Consider the following 17,721-nt stretch of genomic DNA (forward strand, 5'->3'; position numbering starts at 1 on the left):
GTATATAATTAATCTCAACAAAACAGGAGATGTGAAATATTTGATATAGGTTGCCATTTCCAAACTTCGACATCAAAGTTCCATTGTTGTTTTTGTGGGTTGGGTCCCTCCCTTCCAGGCCCACTCATTTTCTTCATTCAATTGGAAGAGTCTCCAAACAATCTAGGTATAGCTCTATTTTTTATTGATGCAATTGGTAGAATGTTGAATTTTATTGTGAGTGAGACTCCACCTTCAACCTCCTACACCCTACTATCTAAACACCTTATAACTCCCATTTTTGTTGATAGTGAGACTCGAACCCACAGCCCCCTGCACTCCATTCCTTATACCACACTCTTCACCATAAGACCATCTTATGACTCTAAAAGTATTGCTCTATGACAAACATAATCCAGACACAACCCAACAAGATAGACTTATTAGCTTAGTAACTATTACAAGGGGTTTAGAATTTATATTAGAACAGCATGTAAAAGGATAGGGACATTAAAAAATAAAAAACATTAGTGGTTTCATTTCATGCATGCTTAAGAGGTAATGAGACATTTGTTTTGGACACAAGGACACTGACCCTGTCTGTCAAAGGATAAATCAAAATGGACAGCAAAGCATCATTGTCAGTCAAAATAATATTATACGATCGATGCAGCTGAAGTTAATTCTGTCATGTCTCTATCTAGCCTTAATTGTTCACTTACAACCACTTCCAACTACATGTGAATCAAATCCTTGCTCTCCTTTATTTTTCATAAACCTTTTATTTTGCTGCCACTAATATAAGGTGTGATTTTGAGGTGTTCCACGTACATTATCTTATGATTCTTAGTTTAAGATGGTTGAGAAAAAAGGTAGAGCCTAGTAGATATATAACTTCATTCATACTACTAATCATAAGCTTTGCTTATTCTTTTATCCCATTGCATGCCACTTGATAGGACCACATCAATTATTTTTCTTTCTGTCCTTTATATTTTTCACCTATGCAATATGTAATTGTTCTTTCTTTGTGGAATCATGATTCAGCTACTCACTCTTCTGGTCTCCCTCATTCCCCTTCATTCCTTGGGAAAAAAGAAAAGTTCACTTTTACTTTTAAGTTTTATATGACAATGCAATAAAGCCCTGAAAACATCTATCTCTTGGGTTTTTCCCTTGTAATTAAGGAAAAACTATTGCTCATTATGTGGCCATTCATATTTTATATTTTATATTTTTACACACATCTTTAATTATATTCATCTTAGAGGAGTTTAATAGGAATATGCATGATCTTCCTAATTATATAATGCCTACATGAGGCTACAACATACTTGAGCTTTATCATTGTGGAAATTAAATTAAGTGTCATTTTATAATTTATCAAATGTACATTTATGGTGAGGATAGGGCAGATAATCCATCAAAACTTGTTAATGGGTTAGCGAAATACAAATGAAAGCTCTTTAAATGAAACTTTAACTCCATTTAAGAAAAAAATAATTATTTGAATAGTGAAGAGAAGAGTGTCCTATTCTAAGAATTGTTCTATAGTTGGCCATTCATTGATTCTGTTCTTTATTAAAATCTAGTCCAATATCGATAATATATGATGACTTCAGTAACAACAGTTTTTCTTCTACTCAGTCACTTTCATTCACATGGATACACCTATATATATATATATATATATATATATAGAAGTTGGAAAATCTCGTGGCCAATGTTGTAACTCTCTTGGGCTTCCCTTGATCCATTCTGTTGTCTGCTAAACTGCTTGAAAGGGAATATTATATATTGACATTTTAAACAAGTGTTCCGATTTCAGAAACTTCTAAAATCTTGAGGTTACATACTATTCTCGAAAAATATCACATCACATCATAATTATAATATCCATATAGTTTGAGCAATTCCAATTCCAAAAACCTTTATATTATGACACATCTAATGAAGGCTAAATTGAATGCTGAATTAAATGATACTAAATATAAAATTGATTGAATCTTTAAAACAAATATATTGATGAGACCAAATGATAATAAATAAATTATAGCAACAAATCTAGCAGTAGTTTTCTCTTTTCTATTCATCCTGCTCCTTCTGCAGTTACACTTAGTATTATTTGGATGGGAAGCACTTTTTCTTAGCTATAATAATACATCTTAACTTGCATTGATCTATTTAACTTTACTTGTTGTTATTGTACCTTGACATCATGTGTTACTCTTCTGTCTAGGGTTTGCCACTCTCGCTTTTGCAGTTTGGGGCACAGTGCAGTAACTGCCTAGGCAGTAGAGTAGATACAATGAAAATCATAAAATTCAAGATAATTAATAGTAAATACCCAGTTTCAATGATCATATATATATATAATGTCTTTCATCATTGTTATATTAGTGTATATACATAAGTTACATAACACTTATTTAATTTTTTATGTAACCTTACATATACATAGATAGATATAGAAACAGAATTTCCTACCCAACCGACAATGAGAATTTTTCAATCATAGAAAAATCCTCAATTATTTATCTGTCCATCTCTCTGAACCAACATTTAATTTATTAACTGGCATAGGTTCTATAACGTTGCAGATAGCTGAGATCTTTCAGTGGTGATGGTGATAGTATATATTCATTAAGGAGTTAATTATCACTTCTACTCAGATGACAGTGTTAGAGTTAGCTTAAAAGTTTCTGAGATTATACATATTGGACATAGAATGAGGGCAATAAGGTTTGATTCCTCCATCCCTCACTATAACTAAGGGGATGGGGATCACCTGTCCGAAAACGAGTGTGTCCTCATGTCCCTAACCAATAAGATTTCTCAAGTAATACAAATATGTTATTTTATGTTTTTTAGAATTTTTCTTTTTAATGAAATGTCACTTTTTCATTGAACCGGGATAAGAATGGAAAAAAGTGCCTCTCTTAGTATGTGAATAACTAACTAGTTTTTATAAATCATCTCATTTCATATATTGTAGATCTTTATTTTTCCAGTTATTTAATTAAATAATTAAGCTTGAATAGAGGGCAGAATTATATATAAAGTTTAATTTAGGAGTAAATTATTATGTCATCATCATATCATTAATATCATCACTTTTTTTCTGCAATAGTTTACAGACACAAAGATAATGCTGCTGTTGGAACACATAAAACAAGGAACTCTTTCAACAACAGAAAACAGTACGTTAAATTCATCATCGCCATTTCATATTGTATATTAAAAAGAATAATTCCGATTAACAATTCCTATTTACCTTAATTAATTAGAGTTATTCATGGTAGCTAGGTTTATACATATGGTTTATGGGGTTAGGGTTTGAAGTTTGAAAACTATATAAAGTAGGCTCAGCTTTTGACAGTACACAACTCCAGTTGCAGTGTCCACATGATCCAACTTCTCAATTATTTCGGTGAAGATTCCTATTTTTTGTAGATATTGCTTGGTTTTGAAGGGAAAAAAGCTGCAGCATCTTACTCTTTCTCTCTCCCCCACACAACATTTTAATGTTTCTTGCGGTACAAAGAAAGTTTACCTATCTCTATACTTTGATTAATTACTAGCTAACATGCTTAACTTTAGTAAATATGAAATGTAGAAGAGTGAGAACAAGATTCACACACACATACATACATATATATATTTTTTGCCTACTACACTAGCATAATATAATAGGCTCAAGATGTATGAGAGATTTCTAATTGAATCAAATTATAATAAGAAAATTGAGTTCAATATATAATATTAAAATTTATCTTCTATTTTAATACTAAGCAATGTGCCAATTCTTATAATAATATATCACTTTATATTTATATATTTATATATATATATATATCACTTTACAAGGATGGCAATATGATGCTGTAAAACTCTAACCTTTTTTAATTACCAAAGTCTTAGTGCTATGGTAAATAATTGTTATTCCTTTGAAGCCTGCAAGAAAAGGTTGAAATCTTAAAAGTTTATGTCATCTTCTCAACTAATTGATATTGAAGTGCTCATTTTGGAAAGAATATAGAGTGTTTCTACTTCTCCTCTCCCTCCTCCATTTCTTCTTTCTCTGCTAAGCTGAAAAGCTTAGAACACAGTTTGGTACTCTCACTTTTCTCTCACGTAAGTTGGTCTTATGATATCAGTCTCACTACTACTGACATGAGCTTTATCTTCTTAAGTTTCTATTCTTTTCACTGAAATCCTTATTTTCTGCACAATTTCCCATCAAGGCCATGCTTCTGGCTTTGATTTTGGTTCATAACTATTAATTCAGTGAACAGAATTCTCCTTGCCCTAATTCTGTAGCAATATAACTTCAGTTGTCATATAGATTTGGAAAATATATACTGAATAGAACTTCCACTACTATTTCTCTCTGACCCTTGCTTTTTAAGTCTTAACTATTTATTTCATGAATCTGTTCCCTGTGCCTACAAAAAAAGCTAAAACTGGAAACGAATCTTAGTCATGTATGCCTCAATTTTAGTATAATTTTGTTGTGATTATTAAACCGATGTTTTTTGTAATAAATAATGACACACATAAAGGTTTTTGTTTGCAATTTTTTGGGCACCAACATATATGACTTCTCTTAATTTCAGTTCTACAGGAGAAAAGCCTTTATTGGGTGATGTCAAGAAGTATATATAGTTAGATGGTGATTGAAAATTCAAGTGAAGGTTATCAAGCAAAGAAAGAGGGTAATACTAGTAATATTGAGAAGCTGTCAATGGCACCATCAACTTCTTCAAGACAATGGTCAGCATTCAGAAATCCAAGAATAGTGAGAGTATCAAGTGCTTTGGGAGGAAAAGATAGGCATAGCAAAGTTTGCACTGTTAGGGGACTAAGGGACAGAAGGATTAGGCTTTCTGTGCCAACAGCAATTCAGTTATATGATCTTCAAAACAAACTTGGTCTCAACCAACCTAGCAAAGTTATAGATTGGTTGATTGAAGCCACAAAACTTGATATTGATAAGCTCCCTCCACTTCAAATCCCTCATGGTTTCCCTCAATTTCATCACCAACAAACCCTATTGCCCAGTGCTTCTCATCATCATCAGTTTTCTCTTGGAGGATTCTATGATGCTAATCTTTCCACATCCATAAGAGATAATGGTGGAAATAATCAAACTCTCTTGGCAAAGTCAAGGTATAATTGGGATTTTGATTTAGAAAATTCAAGACTAAAAGGTAAGGAAGGTGAAAGTGTAATGTCCAATATCTCTCAAAAAGGGAAGTGGATCAAAACTGGTTGTGAACAAGAAAATCAAGATGGGATTGATGGTTATAATAGACAGGATTCAACTCAGAGGCTTTTCCATGGTTTGTTAAACAATGCAATGGCTTATAACTCTTCCTACCATTCTGAGCCTTCAACTTTATCTTTATCCCAATTTGGAAGCCATGGATCTTTATTTCCTTCCCATGTAGATCCTCATCAAAACAGTGGCAATGGTGTCCAATTTTCATCTTATAATTTGGCTGTACCATCTACTTCTCAATTACTTTTTTCTCCATCTTCTGCTACACCATCACTTTTCACTCCCTATGCTCCATTTATGGCCAACTCATCAGTGGAAAATGATCCAAGACAAGTCAACCATGTTCAGATCTTGAGCTCATCAAGTAATAATTCACAAGTCATGCAACCTCATCATCCTCTCATTCAGTCTTTTCATCCACTCAATTCACCACTCAGACGCCTTCCAATACCATTTAATTCCAAGCTTCTTGACTCAGATAGCAACAACAATCGTAGCCAACCAAATAAGGGAAGTGGTTCTCCTTCTTGATGCTCCTCATAATGCAAACAATGTGATAAACATATATTGCTTAATGGATGTTTTGTGAGTATTCTTCACTGCATTAGTTTAGTAGAAGCAAGGCTTGCTAAAGCACATGATTATTTGCTTTTATATTTTTCACACTCTCAGCCTGTGAAGCTGAATAAATATCTTTGTAGGTATGGCAATGCTATATATACATATGGAATATTTGTGTTTGAATTTAATCCTTATGGTTTGTTTAGCCATAGATATGTATACCTTGTAGACAACACATTATGGACACAAGTTACAATAAATCAACCCCAATTAGTATTCATGTGGTTATCTAGATATATAATTAATTTAATTGTTTGTAATACAATATGATATTATTGTTTAATCTATGTAGTCAAAATCAGCTTTAAACAAGTTTAAGTGTGCAAATGGCCATAGGGCCTAAATTTTTTACATATACAACTAATCTTTACTTTTTACACAAAATATTATTTCAATTTTGAATTTATTGTATGTTATTAATTATTACACATTACCTATGACTTTGTTTAATATTTTGTTAACTATAGCAATTACTGAATAATATTATTAGTTGATATATAATTAAAATTAGGGTTGCCCAAGATGGGTAATTTTATGACAAGTCCTCATGCTTTATATGAAATCCTTTTTGTTCACATGTTAGTGTAAAAATATTGCATTATTAGATTCCTTTTATAAATAAATAAGCCCTCATTCTTTTTATTTTGCCTTCATAATTTTATTGTCATTATAACTTTGAGATACAAATTTCACATAATTCATATGATAAATAAGAATCCTCATTTTTTCCACACATTGCCTATAAAATGTCTATGTAGTCATTCTTACTTAGTTAGAAAAGGATCTTGATTATTTTTATTGTGTATATAAAACTAAGTATATTGTTCTTTTTAGTTGGCTTCATAGACTATATAGTATATAGTGATCACCGTAAATATTTGATTCTGATTAAAGAACATAGTGAAGCCTGAAAGGAATATACCATCATTCATATATCCAAAGTTCATGATATAGATGAACATGTAATGTAGCTAAATATACTAGTGTATGATGAATCGTTCTTTTTACTTCTACATGATTTGGGAAATCAAACCTGAGATACTAAACTATAGACATATAAGTTGCAACCCTCATTCCAAATCTAAGAGCTTAATGGCTAACAGAAGCAGCCCTGATAATTATTATTTTCTTAATGACTCAACTATTCCATTGAGCTTCTTCTTCCAGTTATATATTATTAATGTTTTTAAACATTTTTGTTTTTTAGTTGTTGTTGCTAATAGTTGGGTTCTTTAATTATGATGTAAAGTTATTTGATTTTTATCAAGCAAACAAAAAACACTTTGTTTGTAGATAAACTTCAAGCCTATTTCGATAATGTTTCTACATCTTGAAAGAGATTAGTCGTCCGTAATTGACTGAGAAATCCTTCCTGTACACGTAATATCCGATCATAGAAAAAGTCCATGACTGATGTAGCACAATAACATGGCTACATGGTATATAACATCGATTGTTCGATATATAATTCGCAACTTTTTACATTGCTATTACAAGATTTTCTTTATGATGAATCCAATACATGAGGAGCCCCAAATTTAGTATCTGATATATGAGGTAACATAACCTTATAGACCAAAATTTAAGACGTTCATTGTATATATGCACAGTTCTATTCTTTGTTACCTAAATGCCACTACATATAGTACAACTAGGTTAAATAATTTGTACCTTGTTTGGAGTTACGGTATTAAACCATAATGCCCTTAAGTTAAATGACTTTTTAGAAAATCTCTCTGGTCTCATGCATGCTACTAGGCTACTAGATATGCATGCTGAAAAACACAGACTTGATAGAGTCAAAGATAATGAGCAAAAGCTAATTGCAACAATTTAAACACTATACCCTATATTACCATACAAAACTAACAACTATTTATGAAATGAACTCATAAGTAATCATTTAAAGTGCTACAGTCCAAAGATCTTTTTACACGTCTTTCATTTTTCTGTATTAAGAAGTATATTATAGGCAATAAGATCAATCTATATATATTAGTTCACCTTTATACCAGCATAATGATATTGAAGAAGGGTGTGTTAGTGTGTATGACAAGTATTTAGAAGCATCCTATATACAAAGTAGTGGGAAAAAAGTAAGAGAAATGTGGTTTGGAATGTGCAGTTGTTCTGACCCTGAAAAGGAAGCAACATAAAATCACAAGCAGAGAGACTAAATTTGTAAACACAGTCTGTGTTGCCTGCAGACAAATAATTTCACAAGATCCAAGGTGATAAATTAAAGGAGCTGTTGTTGTTGCAGTTTCTGCAATGCAACTTGGGTTTTTAAAGGTGGCATCAAAGAAAAATATATGAAGTAGTTTTAGTTGATAGTGGTCCACATTCTATATAAGGTCTTCAAACTAAGAAAACAATATTCAAAGCAGGATAGTTACTTTTATTGTCAATAGATGATTTTACCAAAGCGGGTATGGGTTCAAGTGGTACATGCTTGATTCCCTTTAAGTAAGATCTCGAGTTTAAGTCTTGTGGATGGATACATGTCGGAACAAAAAAAATAGATATGATTTACCTTTTTCAGTAGTTAGAAGTGGAGTTTGGTGTGTTATGTTATTACTTAATTAATTAAGACAGAATTTATTATCTCAGCTTCTTAGGGTTTAATAATTAGTGTAAGAGAATTTATCAGAATTCAGATCAAGGTTTCACTAATTTGCAGGAACTTGTTATTCTACCAAACAAAAAATTGTGCATAACTTATTATGGTACAGTAGTGTTATTTCTACTGTAAAAGTTTGACAACTTATTTTATGGTTATGCTAGACTAGAAGGTAATAGTCTATTTGAGTAACTTAATAAATTTGAATACTCTATCATTTATCAAATCAACACTGTGTTATTTTGTTTCAATTATATATGTGTGGCAAAAAATCATGCAAATATATTATTAATTAAGCTACTTGAGAACAAAACTATGCTAACAATTAGACATAAAGTATTTTTTCACATAATTTTATTTGGCACTAGATGGTATGTATAGACTATAGAGTACAACATTAGTTGTGTCTAATAGAGTTCCACCACCCCATTAATTTGATTTAATTAACCAAATCTAACCTTTAGTTTTGGTTGTGTAATAAATTTTATTTCAAGAGAGGGGTGGTTTTTGTTCTTAGCGAAATAAATATGTTTTTCGTTTAATTTCAACATTGAAGAGGGACTGTTTTTGTTTTTATTTCACAATTGTAAGCTAAATAAATACGTTTTTCGTTCAAGTTCACTACTGGAGAGGGACCGTTCTTATTCTTATTTCACAATGGTAAGCTAAATAAGCATTGTTCTTAAAGTTGTGAGTCAACATTAAAAAATGAAAAAAAAAATTGTTACAAGAGAAAAATATAAATGTTGGATAGATTTGTGTAGTCCATTTAAGAAGAGAAATAAGTTGCACAATTGGAAATAATTTTGACTTGAATTATTTAAGTTTTGAAAAGTATAAACAAATATAAAATAATCACTTAGTTTAAGAACAATGCTCAACATGTACTTTTAGTAGTTGAAACAGTATAAATGATCCAAATCCAATCAAATATCAATGTGTATATGAAATTATGTGAGAGAATAGTACATGTACGTGCATATATAAAAATGATGGTATATAAACTCTCTCATATCAATAGCTACCAATATATTACCAATCCATTTCAATACAAGAGCCAGTAAGTAAAATAAGAGTGTCATTTTTTCTAATTTGTGACTTTTATACGTATATATTAATTATTGTTACTTTGTCATGTGCGTTATATTTGTTTTTAATGCAAACATCAGCCTGTTAGTATTAAAAATATGGAAAATGTTAAAATAAACCTTTAAAATTAAGGATAAGAAACTTAAAAGGACTAACTTTATATATGTTGAGAAAAGATTAATTTAATACTTTAACACTAAGCTTAGTTTTCTAATACACATATATCTTATCTTGACTATTTTATCCTTTGCATAACAAATATGCCTATCCTCTTTCCATTTTCAAACCGGTTATCAATAAATATAATAATACATTATTGTTTTAAATTATGAAAGATATGTTTAATGAATACAGTAACAGCATAGAAGGTAGAAATATTAATGAGAAATATAAAAAAATAAATCTGTGGCATTTTTTCCATTTATAAGACTCGAACTCAAGACTTTACGTAAGGAGAATCAAACATGTATCATTTGAACGTCCATTGGTCGTATCATTCTTGTATTGTAGGTAGGTAAGTTGCATGATGTAGGAGTGGTGAAGAGTACGTTTTTGCCGACAAAGTACAAACCAAGTTTATGGGCCTTGTGGTCCAAACGCATATAGTTTACTACTCATTAGATAAGGGACCACTTTTTAGGGAATACATCCCAAGGTATGGAAATGGATCCTCTCCGGAGAGTTCAGTGCTGGATAGGATGATGACATGGGGGCAAATTTGTTTTTTAACGACTATGATTATATGCTATTTTTTATTAAAAATAAATAAAAACTCTTTAAAAAATTCTCAACTTCATATTCTAGTACTGGAGAGGAGTTGAACTCCATTATGTTATTCTATATTGTCGTTATTGAATTTTTTATTTAAACTACTAATTGTTGATATATTTTAATATTTTTGGTTAATATTATATTGAACTAGTAATTATTTTAAACTCCCTTATCGTTTAATTGTTTAGTTAGTTACAGGTCTTAGATTAGTTTTCATTTCCTTTATATAAGACTTTCATTAAAGTTTGTAACTTTTCTTTTCAATTTAATTACTTTAATTACTGAAATACACATTTTTTCTTACCTTACTTTATTTTACTGAAATACACATTTTTTTACTCTTACTCTTTATTTATTTTTTTACTCTTACTCTTTATTTATTTTTTTTACTCTTACTCTTTATTTATTTTTTTACTCTTACTCTTTAATTTGTTGAGATGGGTTGGGTTTGATTGTTGGAGTTCACATTTCTGTATCGTTGGTTTAAAATATTACAAAAAAGCCCCCGGCGAGGATCGAACTCGCGACCTTTCGCTTACGAAGCGAACGCACTACCACTATGCTACGGAGGCTGAATACGTCAATTTATCTTGATCAGGTCAATTTAACTAAGTTTCCTCTGATGATTCAATGATTCAAAGCCTATTCCATGTATTTGCAAATAACTCGATTCCAGAATTTATTTAAAAATATAAAAGCTTGCAAATTTACTAAATCTTATGATATTAAATATAGTCTTCAATGAATAAAAGAGTTTTATATAAGCTTTAATTCTTTTCATGATTTGGTATAACCAGTATTTGTAGCACATTTTCGAATATTAGACTCCTACATATGATATTTGTAAGTTATATTAACATGTTTACAAAATATTTATAGAAATGTGATTGATTACTAAAAAATATCTTCACCAAAAAACAATAGGGTAGAGGGGGGAAAATACATTTAGTCATTTTAAACCAAAAATTAACACTCTCATCTAAAAGTATAATATTTCTACCTCCTTTACATTTTAAGATTTCTAATAATGTTATTTTTTTTGGGCAGTTTTTTCTAAATCTTCTAGCAAATATGAGAATCTCACACTCCCAGCCAAGATTCCTGGGTATATAAAAACATTTTGTACAAGCAGGAGCAAACTTTAAATCTAAATCTTTATCGTTTTAATTATAACGAAATAACATTTTTGTCATTAAAAATAAAAGTTGAAACAAGAACTTGTCTATATAGTAGAGGACGCTTATTCACAAACTTCATTGTATATCATTTTCCAAAATCCTATTTTTTTCCAGATTCATCGAGGTCGGAAACTTATAACACTTCCATGGCATTTAAGTTAGTGACTTTACATAATCCAAACACAACTATATTATACCGATGTAAATAATAGTGTATGTGAATATGGGAGATTATATAGTTGAGTTGTTATTAGTTTTTAGTAGTAAAAGGGATTGGTAAAAATGTGTGCCACAGAAAATGTTCCACTACAAATTTTGATATATGTACGCTATAAATCAAAATAAACAAAGCAGTAATATGCAAACTCTTATGACAAGAAAATGATTGATGAAAGAATAGTGAAAGTGGTAAGAATATAATGAACTAGTTTCCAAATAGCTTTCTGCGACTACTTGACTTGATCCTCAAGTTACCAGCTTCACCAATCACAATCTCATCAACTAAGTCCTTAAATATGAGTCTCTCAACATCCAACACTACCAAAGGTATTTCACTATACAAATTTGTCCAACTTTCTGAGCCATGCATCACATTTTCCCATAACATACTTTTTAGACCATCCCCTTCATCTTCTATACTCATTTCTTGCTTCTTAGCTTGCATTTTCTCTATCTCAAAGCATAGTTCTTTAAGAAGCTTTTGTGCATTCAGGGTTTTCTTTGATAGTCCATTACTCTTCAACCATGGTTCAGGACAAGAGCCTAACTTTGTGCCTAGAATCTCATTTACAGCATCAAAGATGAGTCTCCTATGAAACTTTTCGGAGTTCAGTTTCGCGTATGCAACTTTTCCAGGGCAGGTTTCTTCTTTAGAAAGCAAACTACTTGCCTTGGTCTGCTCCAATACAAGGAATAACTCAGGGTTGATGGGATGAGTTGATGAGTGATTTTGAAATGTGAGCAATTCAGAACTTAGATCTCTGAGTAGAAGACCTGAAGCTAACAGTATTTCAGATATGTATCTGTGGTCTGGATTTGAGTTTTCACAAAGCGAAGCGATGTAATCGATTCTAGATTCATCATGACTTGAGTTTAGCCGTCTAAGCTTCTGAACAAGGTGATCTATGCTCTGCAATTTCTTGCAGTTGATCTCTCCAGTTCCAGTGCTGTCAAATGAAAAGCTATTCGCGGGGTTCCACCGATCTTTGTTATTGGTTTCTTGAGATTCTTCAGCATTACCAGCTACTGCAATTAAGATTATAATGAGATGGGGGTCAAAAAAGAGTTTTATTTTATTAGAAAACAAGGAATTTGTTTTATTTTATTAGACTCAACATGAAGTACAGTTATCACTGATCAAGGGTAATATGGCTCTTAATCATATATCCTTATGTGGAAGACAAAAGTGTACCTTTGGGAGCATTGGGTATACGCTTTACCGGGGAGGGCACGTCGTCTGTGTATTCTGAGCCATCCAGAACTGAAACTGGACTTCGATGATCTGGACCATCTGTTGCAAGTTCTGCAATTGACTCATCCTCATCCAACCTCAGAGTTGATTTCTGGAAAATTAAGCAAAATATGCGTTGCAAGTTATTATTGAAATATGTTTAAAAATGTGAAGTTTTCTCACAACTCTAATCAGAAAGCATGAACTGAAAGAGAACATCATAGTTCTTACCTTGTGCATTGATCCTGAAACCAACTGCTCACTAGCTTTCAAAGATGGGCTTTGGTTAACAATAATTCTAGCAGATCGAAAACTACTGGTGACTTCCATATCAATGTTCAAATCGACAGCGATACCGTCTGATTTCTGAGACATTTGATCCTCTTGGCAACTTAAACTTCTTGACTCATTGCTTATCTCACTCAGCTGGTCATCAATGTGCTGTGTATTATGTACTTTATGTCTCAGTTTTCGGCCTCGTGAAACTGATTCTGTTGCCTGCTTACCATGTTGCCTTCCTGGTTTATTTGAATCTGATGGTGGAGTAGGCGGACGTAATCGCTTCTCCAATTCTAACTTCTTCTGTTGCATTCTCGGGCTTACAGATCCTGAGTTCTTTACTGAACCTGGAAATTGTTGAGACCTTGGCTGTGATTGTGTTGATTTTGTAGTCTTGCTACTACTACTAGCTTTCTTAGCAATGGAACTGGTAGATGCATCCCTGCGAGTGTTTTTTGGTGACTGATCTTTTGCTATTCGACCAGAAGCTGTACCTTTTTTATTATCTGCATGTACACCACAACCACTTTGAAGTCTATGATCAGAAAGGCCCACAACTGGAATGACCGAAGACGCTGAAGTTCCGGTTTTCTCAATAAGTTTTGCTGGTTTCATGATCACAATTGGAGATTCAAAAGTCCTTGCTGAGTCAGATCCCCTAATTGAGTTAAATACAAGATTGTTTCCGTGTGAATTTTGCTGCTTTGTTGAGCTTGAATTCTGAACTAGACTCAAAGGTTTTGGTTCATAATCTCTTTGACTTCCAACAATGTTTGAAGCCTGTTCTTCTTTTCTAGTCTCTAACAGCCCCTTTACTTGCATTGCTTCCAGTATCTGTTTGAGTGCTCTAAGGTCCCTGCCAGATTGTTTAAATTCCAGATCCTTCAATCTCTTCTCGATCTCACTATAAACTGAAGGAAATGAATCTGGTGTTTTTGCTGGAGCTTTTAAGGCCTTGGAATTTGGTTTCTTAGAGCTTCTATTTCCATCCTGCTGCTTCCATGGCGCAGGCTCAATGGGAAACCTTGAACCTGAGATTGGTTTCACAACCGCATCAGGACTCTTCCGCCGTGGAGAACTCCGGTCTTTCAATGAGCTTTTCGGGGAATTAGAAATTTGAAGTGGCCTAATGAATCCATCTTTTGATGGTCTTGAAAACTGAATGTTACCCCGAGTCGAGCCAGATTCACTCAAATTTGATCGAGTTTCATTGGCCAAATAGGACTCTGGCAATGCTTCCAAGCCCATTAGTTTTGCTACAACACTAGGTGGCCGGCTTTGCGTTGCTGAAGAGTGTTGTAGACTAGAGAGACTCTCATCTGAGGTGGAGTTACCAGTATTGAAATTTCTTAAGCAACTTTGTTTCTTCGAATCAGGGTTGTATGTGCTCCGCCTCCAAGAACCTTGCCTACTGTCCAGTGAAAGTCTAGGAAGCTCTGGCAGCTTTGGTTGGCATTTTATAGTTTCTCTTGTTTCGAAAGATAAACGACTTGTTCCTCTTCCATCATAAGAAAACCGAGGCGCGTCCTTTGAGATAGAATACCAGTTTCCTCCATCTTTTACTTCATAGGATGATAATCTTGAAGGCTCTATTGCTTCACCATAATGCCAAGGTACTTCTCTAAGTTTAGCAAGGACTCGGAGAGAGTCCTTTACATCTATATGAGCACTTTCTTTTCCATCTATTCCAACTCTATCATATCCATCAGATTTGTACAGCTGAAGAGGTCTTGGAGAATCCATGTGCTTCATGACACAAATTGCGGCTTCCTCTTTGGCGGTCGTCCTCAATGATAGTCCTCTAGTCTCCCTATACATCGAGTCCTTCACCACATCCCTAAAGTCAAGGGACTGGCGTCCGAAATGAGGAGAGGTGCTTCTTTGGTTCATAATTGTGTCCCTCATTGGAGGTTCATGAAAATTAATCTGGTCATAGTGAGCATCTACTTGAGCTTTGAAGTCCAGAGACGACATCGATGATGAACCAGAAGAAGAGAATGAAACTCTTGATGATTCTGTTGAAACTCTTTGTTTTTCACTAACACCCTTGTTTAAGCTTATATCCTGCAATAAATTCACCAAAAGTTCAATTCCATTGAAAAGCTTGCAGTTTTGTTTTAAGACAAAATAGAAGACATTCACATTACTGAAACAAGGAAAAAACAGAATTCAAAAGTAGAAAGTTCTCTGAATTGTAATAAGAAATAAACAGAATAAATACGATCTCGGACGTTAAGGTAATGGACAAATCCTGAAAAAGTTTCTGAGGAAAATGACAAACAATTCTCAGCCTTTTACATTTGACTCTAACACATGGATAATATTTCACTGGATCAGCATATGCATACTTAATCTGGTACAAAACTTCCACGGGTCTAATTGAAGCATGATCAATGAAATTTCCAATTGTAAAACAGTAGATAATTTGTGAAAGCGAAAATTGAAGGTTCTTACGGGTCCTTTTTGTCGATGGCGTACGCCATTAGACTCTCTTTCCAGGTTGTCATGATTGAAGTGTGAATTACCTATAAGGAAAACAGAAGCATTAGATTTGAATACAAACATTATACCAAGAAGGTCAGAACCAATGGTGCAAATGTCATGAGCTGAAAATTACAAACCACACTCCCCACTTTCCAAACATTTGAAGAAGAAAGTTGAAAAAGGAATCAAATAGACCAAACCTTTAAAACTAAGACACTGATCTGAGATTATCATAATTGTGACAAATAAACTATCATTGAACAGATCAGGTGATAAGATAAACCATTTCTAAGATTGATTATGTTATGTGAAAGAAAGAAAGAAAAGCATGCTCACATAAACTAAATTACAAAAATGAAACATGTGAATACATAGTAGAGAATCATTACCTGGAGAAAGCCTCTTGTGGCTAATGAGGAGAGGAGTAACAATATGATGCCGATCGAAGAGTTGAAAAATCCCAGTCATGCATCCAATCTGTTTTTGCAAATCAGTGTTATCATCTGCTGAAGAATGTAGAAACTTTGCAGCCATATCCAAACCTCTTCTACTACTTTTTCTTCTTCCTTCAATTAAACTCAACTTCTTCCTCAACTACCACAACCAATTACAATTACTCATTCTACATAGAAGCTCTATCCTTTATTACTCTCAAAAGTCAAATCTACTAACACAAGTACACACAACAAAACACTGCAAATTGTAAACCACTTTCAGGAAAAGGATTCTGGTTCAACTAATACACCATAGAATCCAAAATCCAAGAGTGCTCACAATCACACACAGGTCCTTAGTCCTCACTCCTTAGTCCTTATCATCCAAAAATAGAATCTTTTTTGTGGTTAAAGATAAGTAAATGAACCTCCTTTATCTTGTACCACTCTCAAAAGTTTGGTCCAGGCCACAATTCATGTTGAAATGTTGTCTTTGCCCTTGATAGCTACAATTCAATTGAGTAGGATTGTATATATCAGTAGTAAACAGATTCTAGAAAGTGGTTTCCTTTGCCAGCTGCAGATAAACAATTTCTTTTGCTAAATTGCAAGGGCCCCAATGAATCTTTTGATATGAAATACTTTCCACTGTTCCAAACTTCAACCTTAATTTAATTTCATGAAATACCACTACACTATATAGAATTGGCTTCTTACAAAAGATGAAAAGAAACAATTTTTTAGGACTGAACTGCAATCCCAAGAATTTCCAATTATGAGTTATATTCCCTTTTTGGGTATTTTTCTTTCACAAAACAAAGCAGACATTACCACGTATGATGATAACCAGAAAAGGCCAAATAAAATTAAGGAACCAATACCCTTAACAATAAACACATAAAGAGGAACATAAACACAAAATTGAAGCACCACCTAAATGTAAAACTAGTACCAATGCAGAGTGTAAATGAATCTCAGCAGATCCAAGAAGAAGTGTATTAATGTGTAATGTTAAGACTTTAGAGAACATATAGAGAGACAGCTAGCTAGGAAGAGAAATGAAGTTACCACTTGTTTTATTTATTTAATAACATTAAAATGTGAAACCAATATAGTCATTGCTGGGATAAAAAAATTCCCTTTTTATTTTTTTATTACAATATATGTTTGTGTGGGTCAGATATGAAGAAGGTTGTGTATCTCAGAACACAAATCCATGCATGTGGGGGGTGAGGATATGTGGGACTAAGGTTGTCTACAAGTGCATGTGATATTGTCAGAAGAGAGTAGTAATAGTGGTGTGGGGTATGAGACTATTGGCTGGCTTAGTTAGTGACTCAGTTTTGAATAGTATAAAAATGTTAGGCCAACAATGATATAACACCAAATAGTATAAAAATGTTATTTTTTATTTTTCTTTTTAAATAGGTGTCAACTTTCAATTGCCTCGGGACATGATGAAATATAAAAAAACGGGACAGTTGATCCTCATTCAGATTAGTGTCCCACAAACATCTAGTCTACATTTATATGAA

General features: G+C 32.8%; 2 protein-coding genes and 1 non-coding gene across 7 annotated transcripts; 1 reads left to right on the forward strand and 2 right to left on the reverse strand.

Moving 5' to 3' along the window:
• Positions 3,942–6,032, forward strand: LOC109353834 (transcription factor TCP5-like). Of its 3 annotated transcripts, XM_019596204.1 has the most exons (3): positions 3,943–4,113; positions 4,596–5,658; positions 5,698–6,032. In XM_019596204.1, exons 2-3 carry the CDS (start codon positions 4,649–4,651, stop codon positions 5,789–5,791), a joined length of 1,104 nt encoding a protein of 367 aa, XP_019451749.1. In that variant the 5' UTR covers positions 3,943–4,113; positions 4,596–4,648; the 3' UTR covers positions 5,792–6,032. The 3 variants fall into 3 exon arrangements, with proteins under 3 accessions (XP_019451746.1, XP_019451749.1, XP_019451742.1); XM_019596201.1 differs by having other exon boundaries at positions 3,942–4,113; positions 4,604–6,032; XM_019596197.1 differs by having other exon boundaries at positions 4,596–6,032.
• TRNAT-CGU lies at positions 10,862–10,933 on the reverse strand. Its single transcript has one exon. It is a non-coding gene; the product is annotated as a tRNA-Thr (tRNA).
• LOC109353848 (protein LONGIFOLIA 2-like) lies at positions 11,950–17,244 on the reverse strand. Of its 3 annotated transcripts, none has more exons than XM_019596211.1 (6): positions 16,398–17,244; positions 16,142–16,362; positions 15,723–15,793; positions 13,221–15,332; positions 12,951–13,101; positions 11,950–12,784 (listed from the first exon to the last, which is right to left on the reverse strand). In XM_019596211.1, exons 2-6 carry the CDS (start codon positions 16,284–16,286, stop codon positions 11,964–11,966), a joined length of 3,300 nt encoding a protein of 1,099 aa, XP_019451756.1. In that variant the 5' UTR covers positions 16,287–16,362; positions 16,398–17,244; the 3' UTR covers positions 11,950–11,963. The 3 variants fall into 3 exon arrangements, with proteins under 3 accessions (XP_019451756.1, XP_019451762.1, XP_019451759.1); XM_019596217.1 differs by having other exon boundaries at positions 13,221–14,584; positions 14,636–15,332; positions 16,142–17,244; XM_019596214.1 differs by having other exon boundaries at positions 11,950–12,781; positions 16,142–17,244.

The sequence above is a fragment of the Lupinus angustifolius genome, chromosome LG01, assembly GCF_001865875.1.
Source record: "Lupinus angustifolius cultivar Tanjil chromosome LG01, LupAngTanjil_v1.0, whole genome shotgun sequence".
Classification (NCBI taxonomy): Eukaryota; Viridiplantae; Streptophyta; class Magnoliopsida; order Fabales; family Fabaceae; genus Lupinus; species Lupinus angustifolius.

Bases quoted from the DNA above. Each gene is read 5' to 3' on its own strand.
- LOC109353834 (XM_019596201.1), top strand. From the start codon at position 4,649: ATGGTGATTGAAAATTCAAGTGAAGGTTATCAAGCAAAGAAAGAGGGT.
- LOC109353848 (XM_019596211.1), bottom strand. From the start codon at position 16,286: ATGGCTGCAAAGTTTCTACATTCTTCAGCAGATGATAACACTGATTTG. The intron at 15,794-16,141 runs GTAATGATTCTC...TTTTCCTTATAG, and splicing joins CCACAAGAGGCTTTCTCCAG to GTAATTCACACTTCAATCAT. The intron at 15,333-15,722 runs GTAAGAACCTTC...AATTTATTGCAG, and splicing joins GCCATCGACAAAAAGGACCC to GATATAAGCTTAAACAAGGG.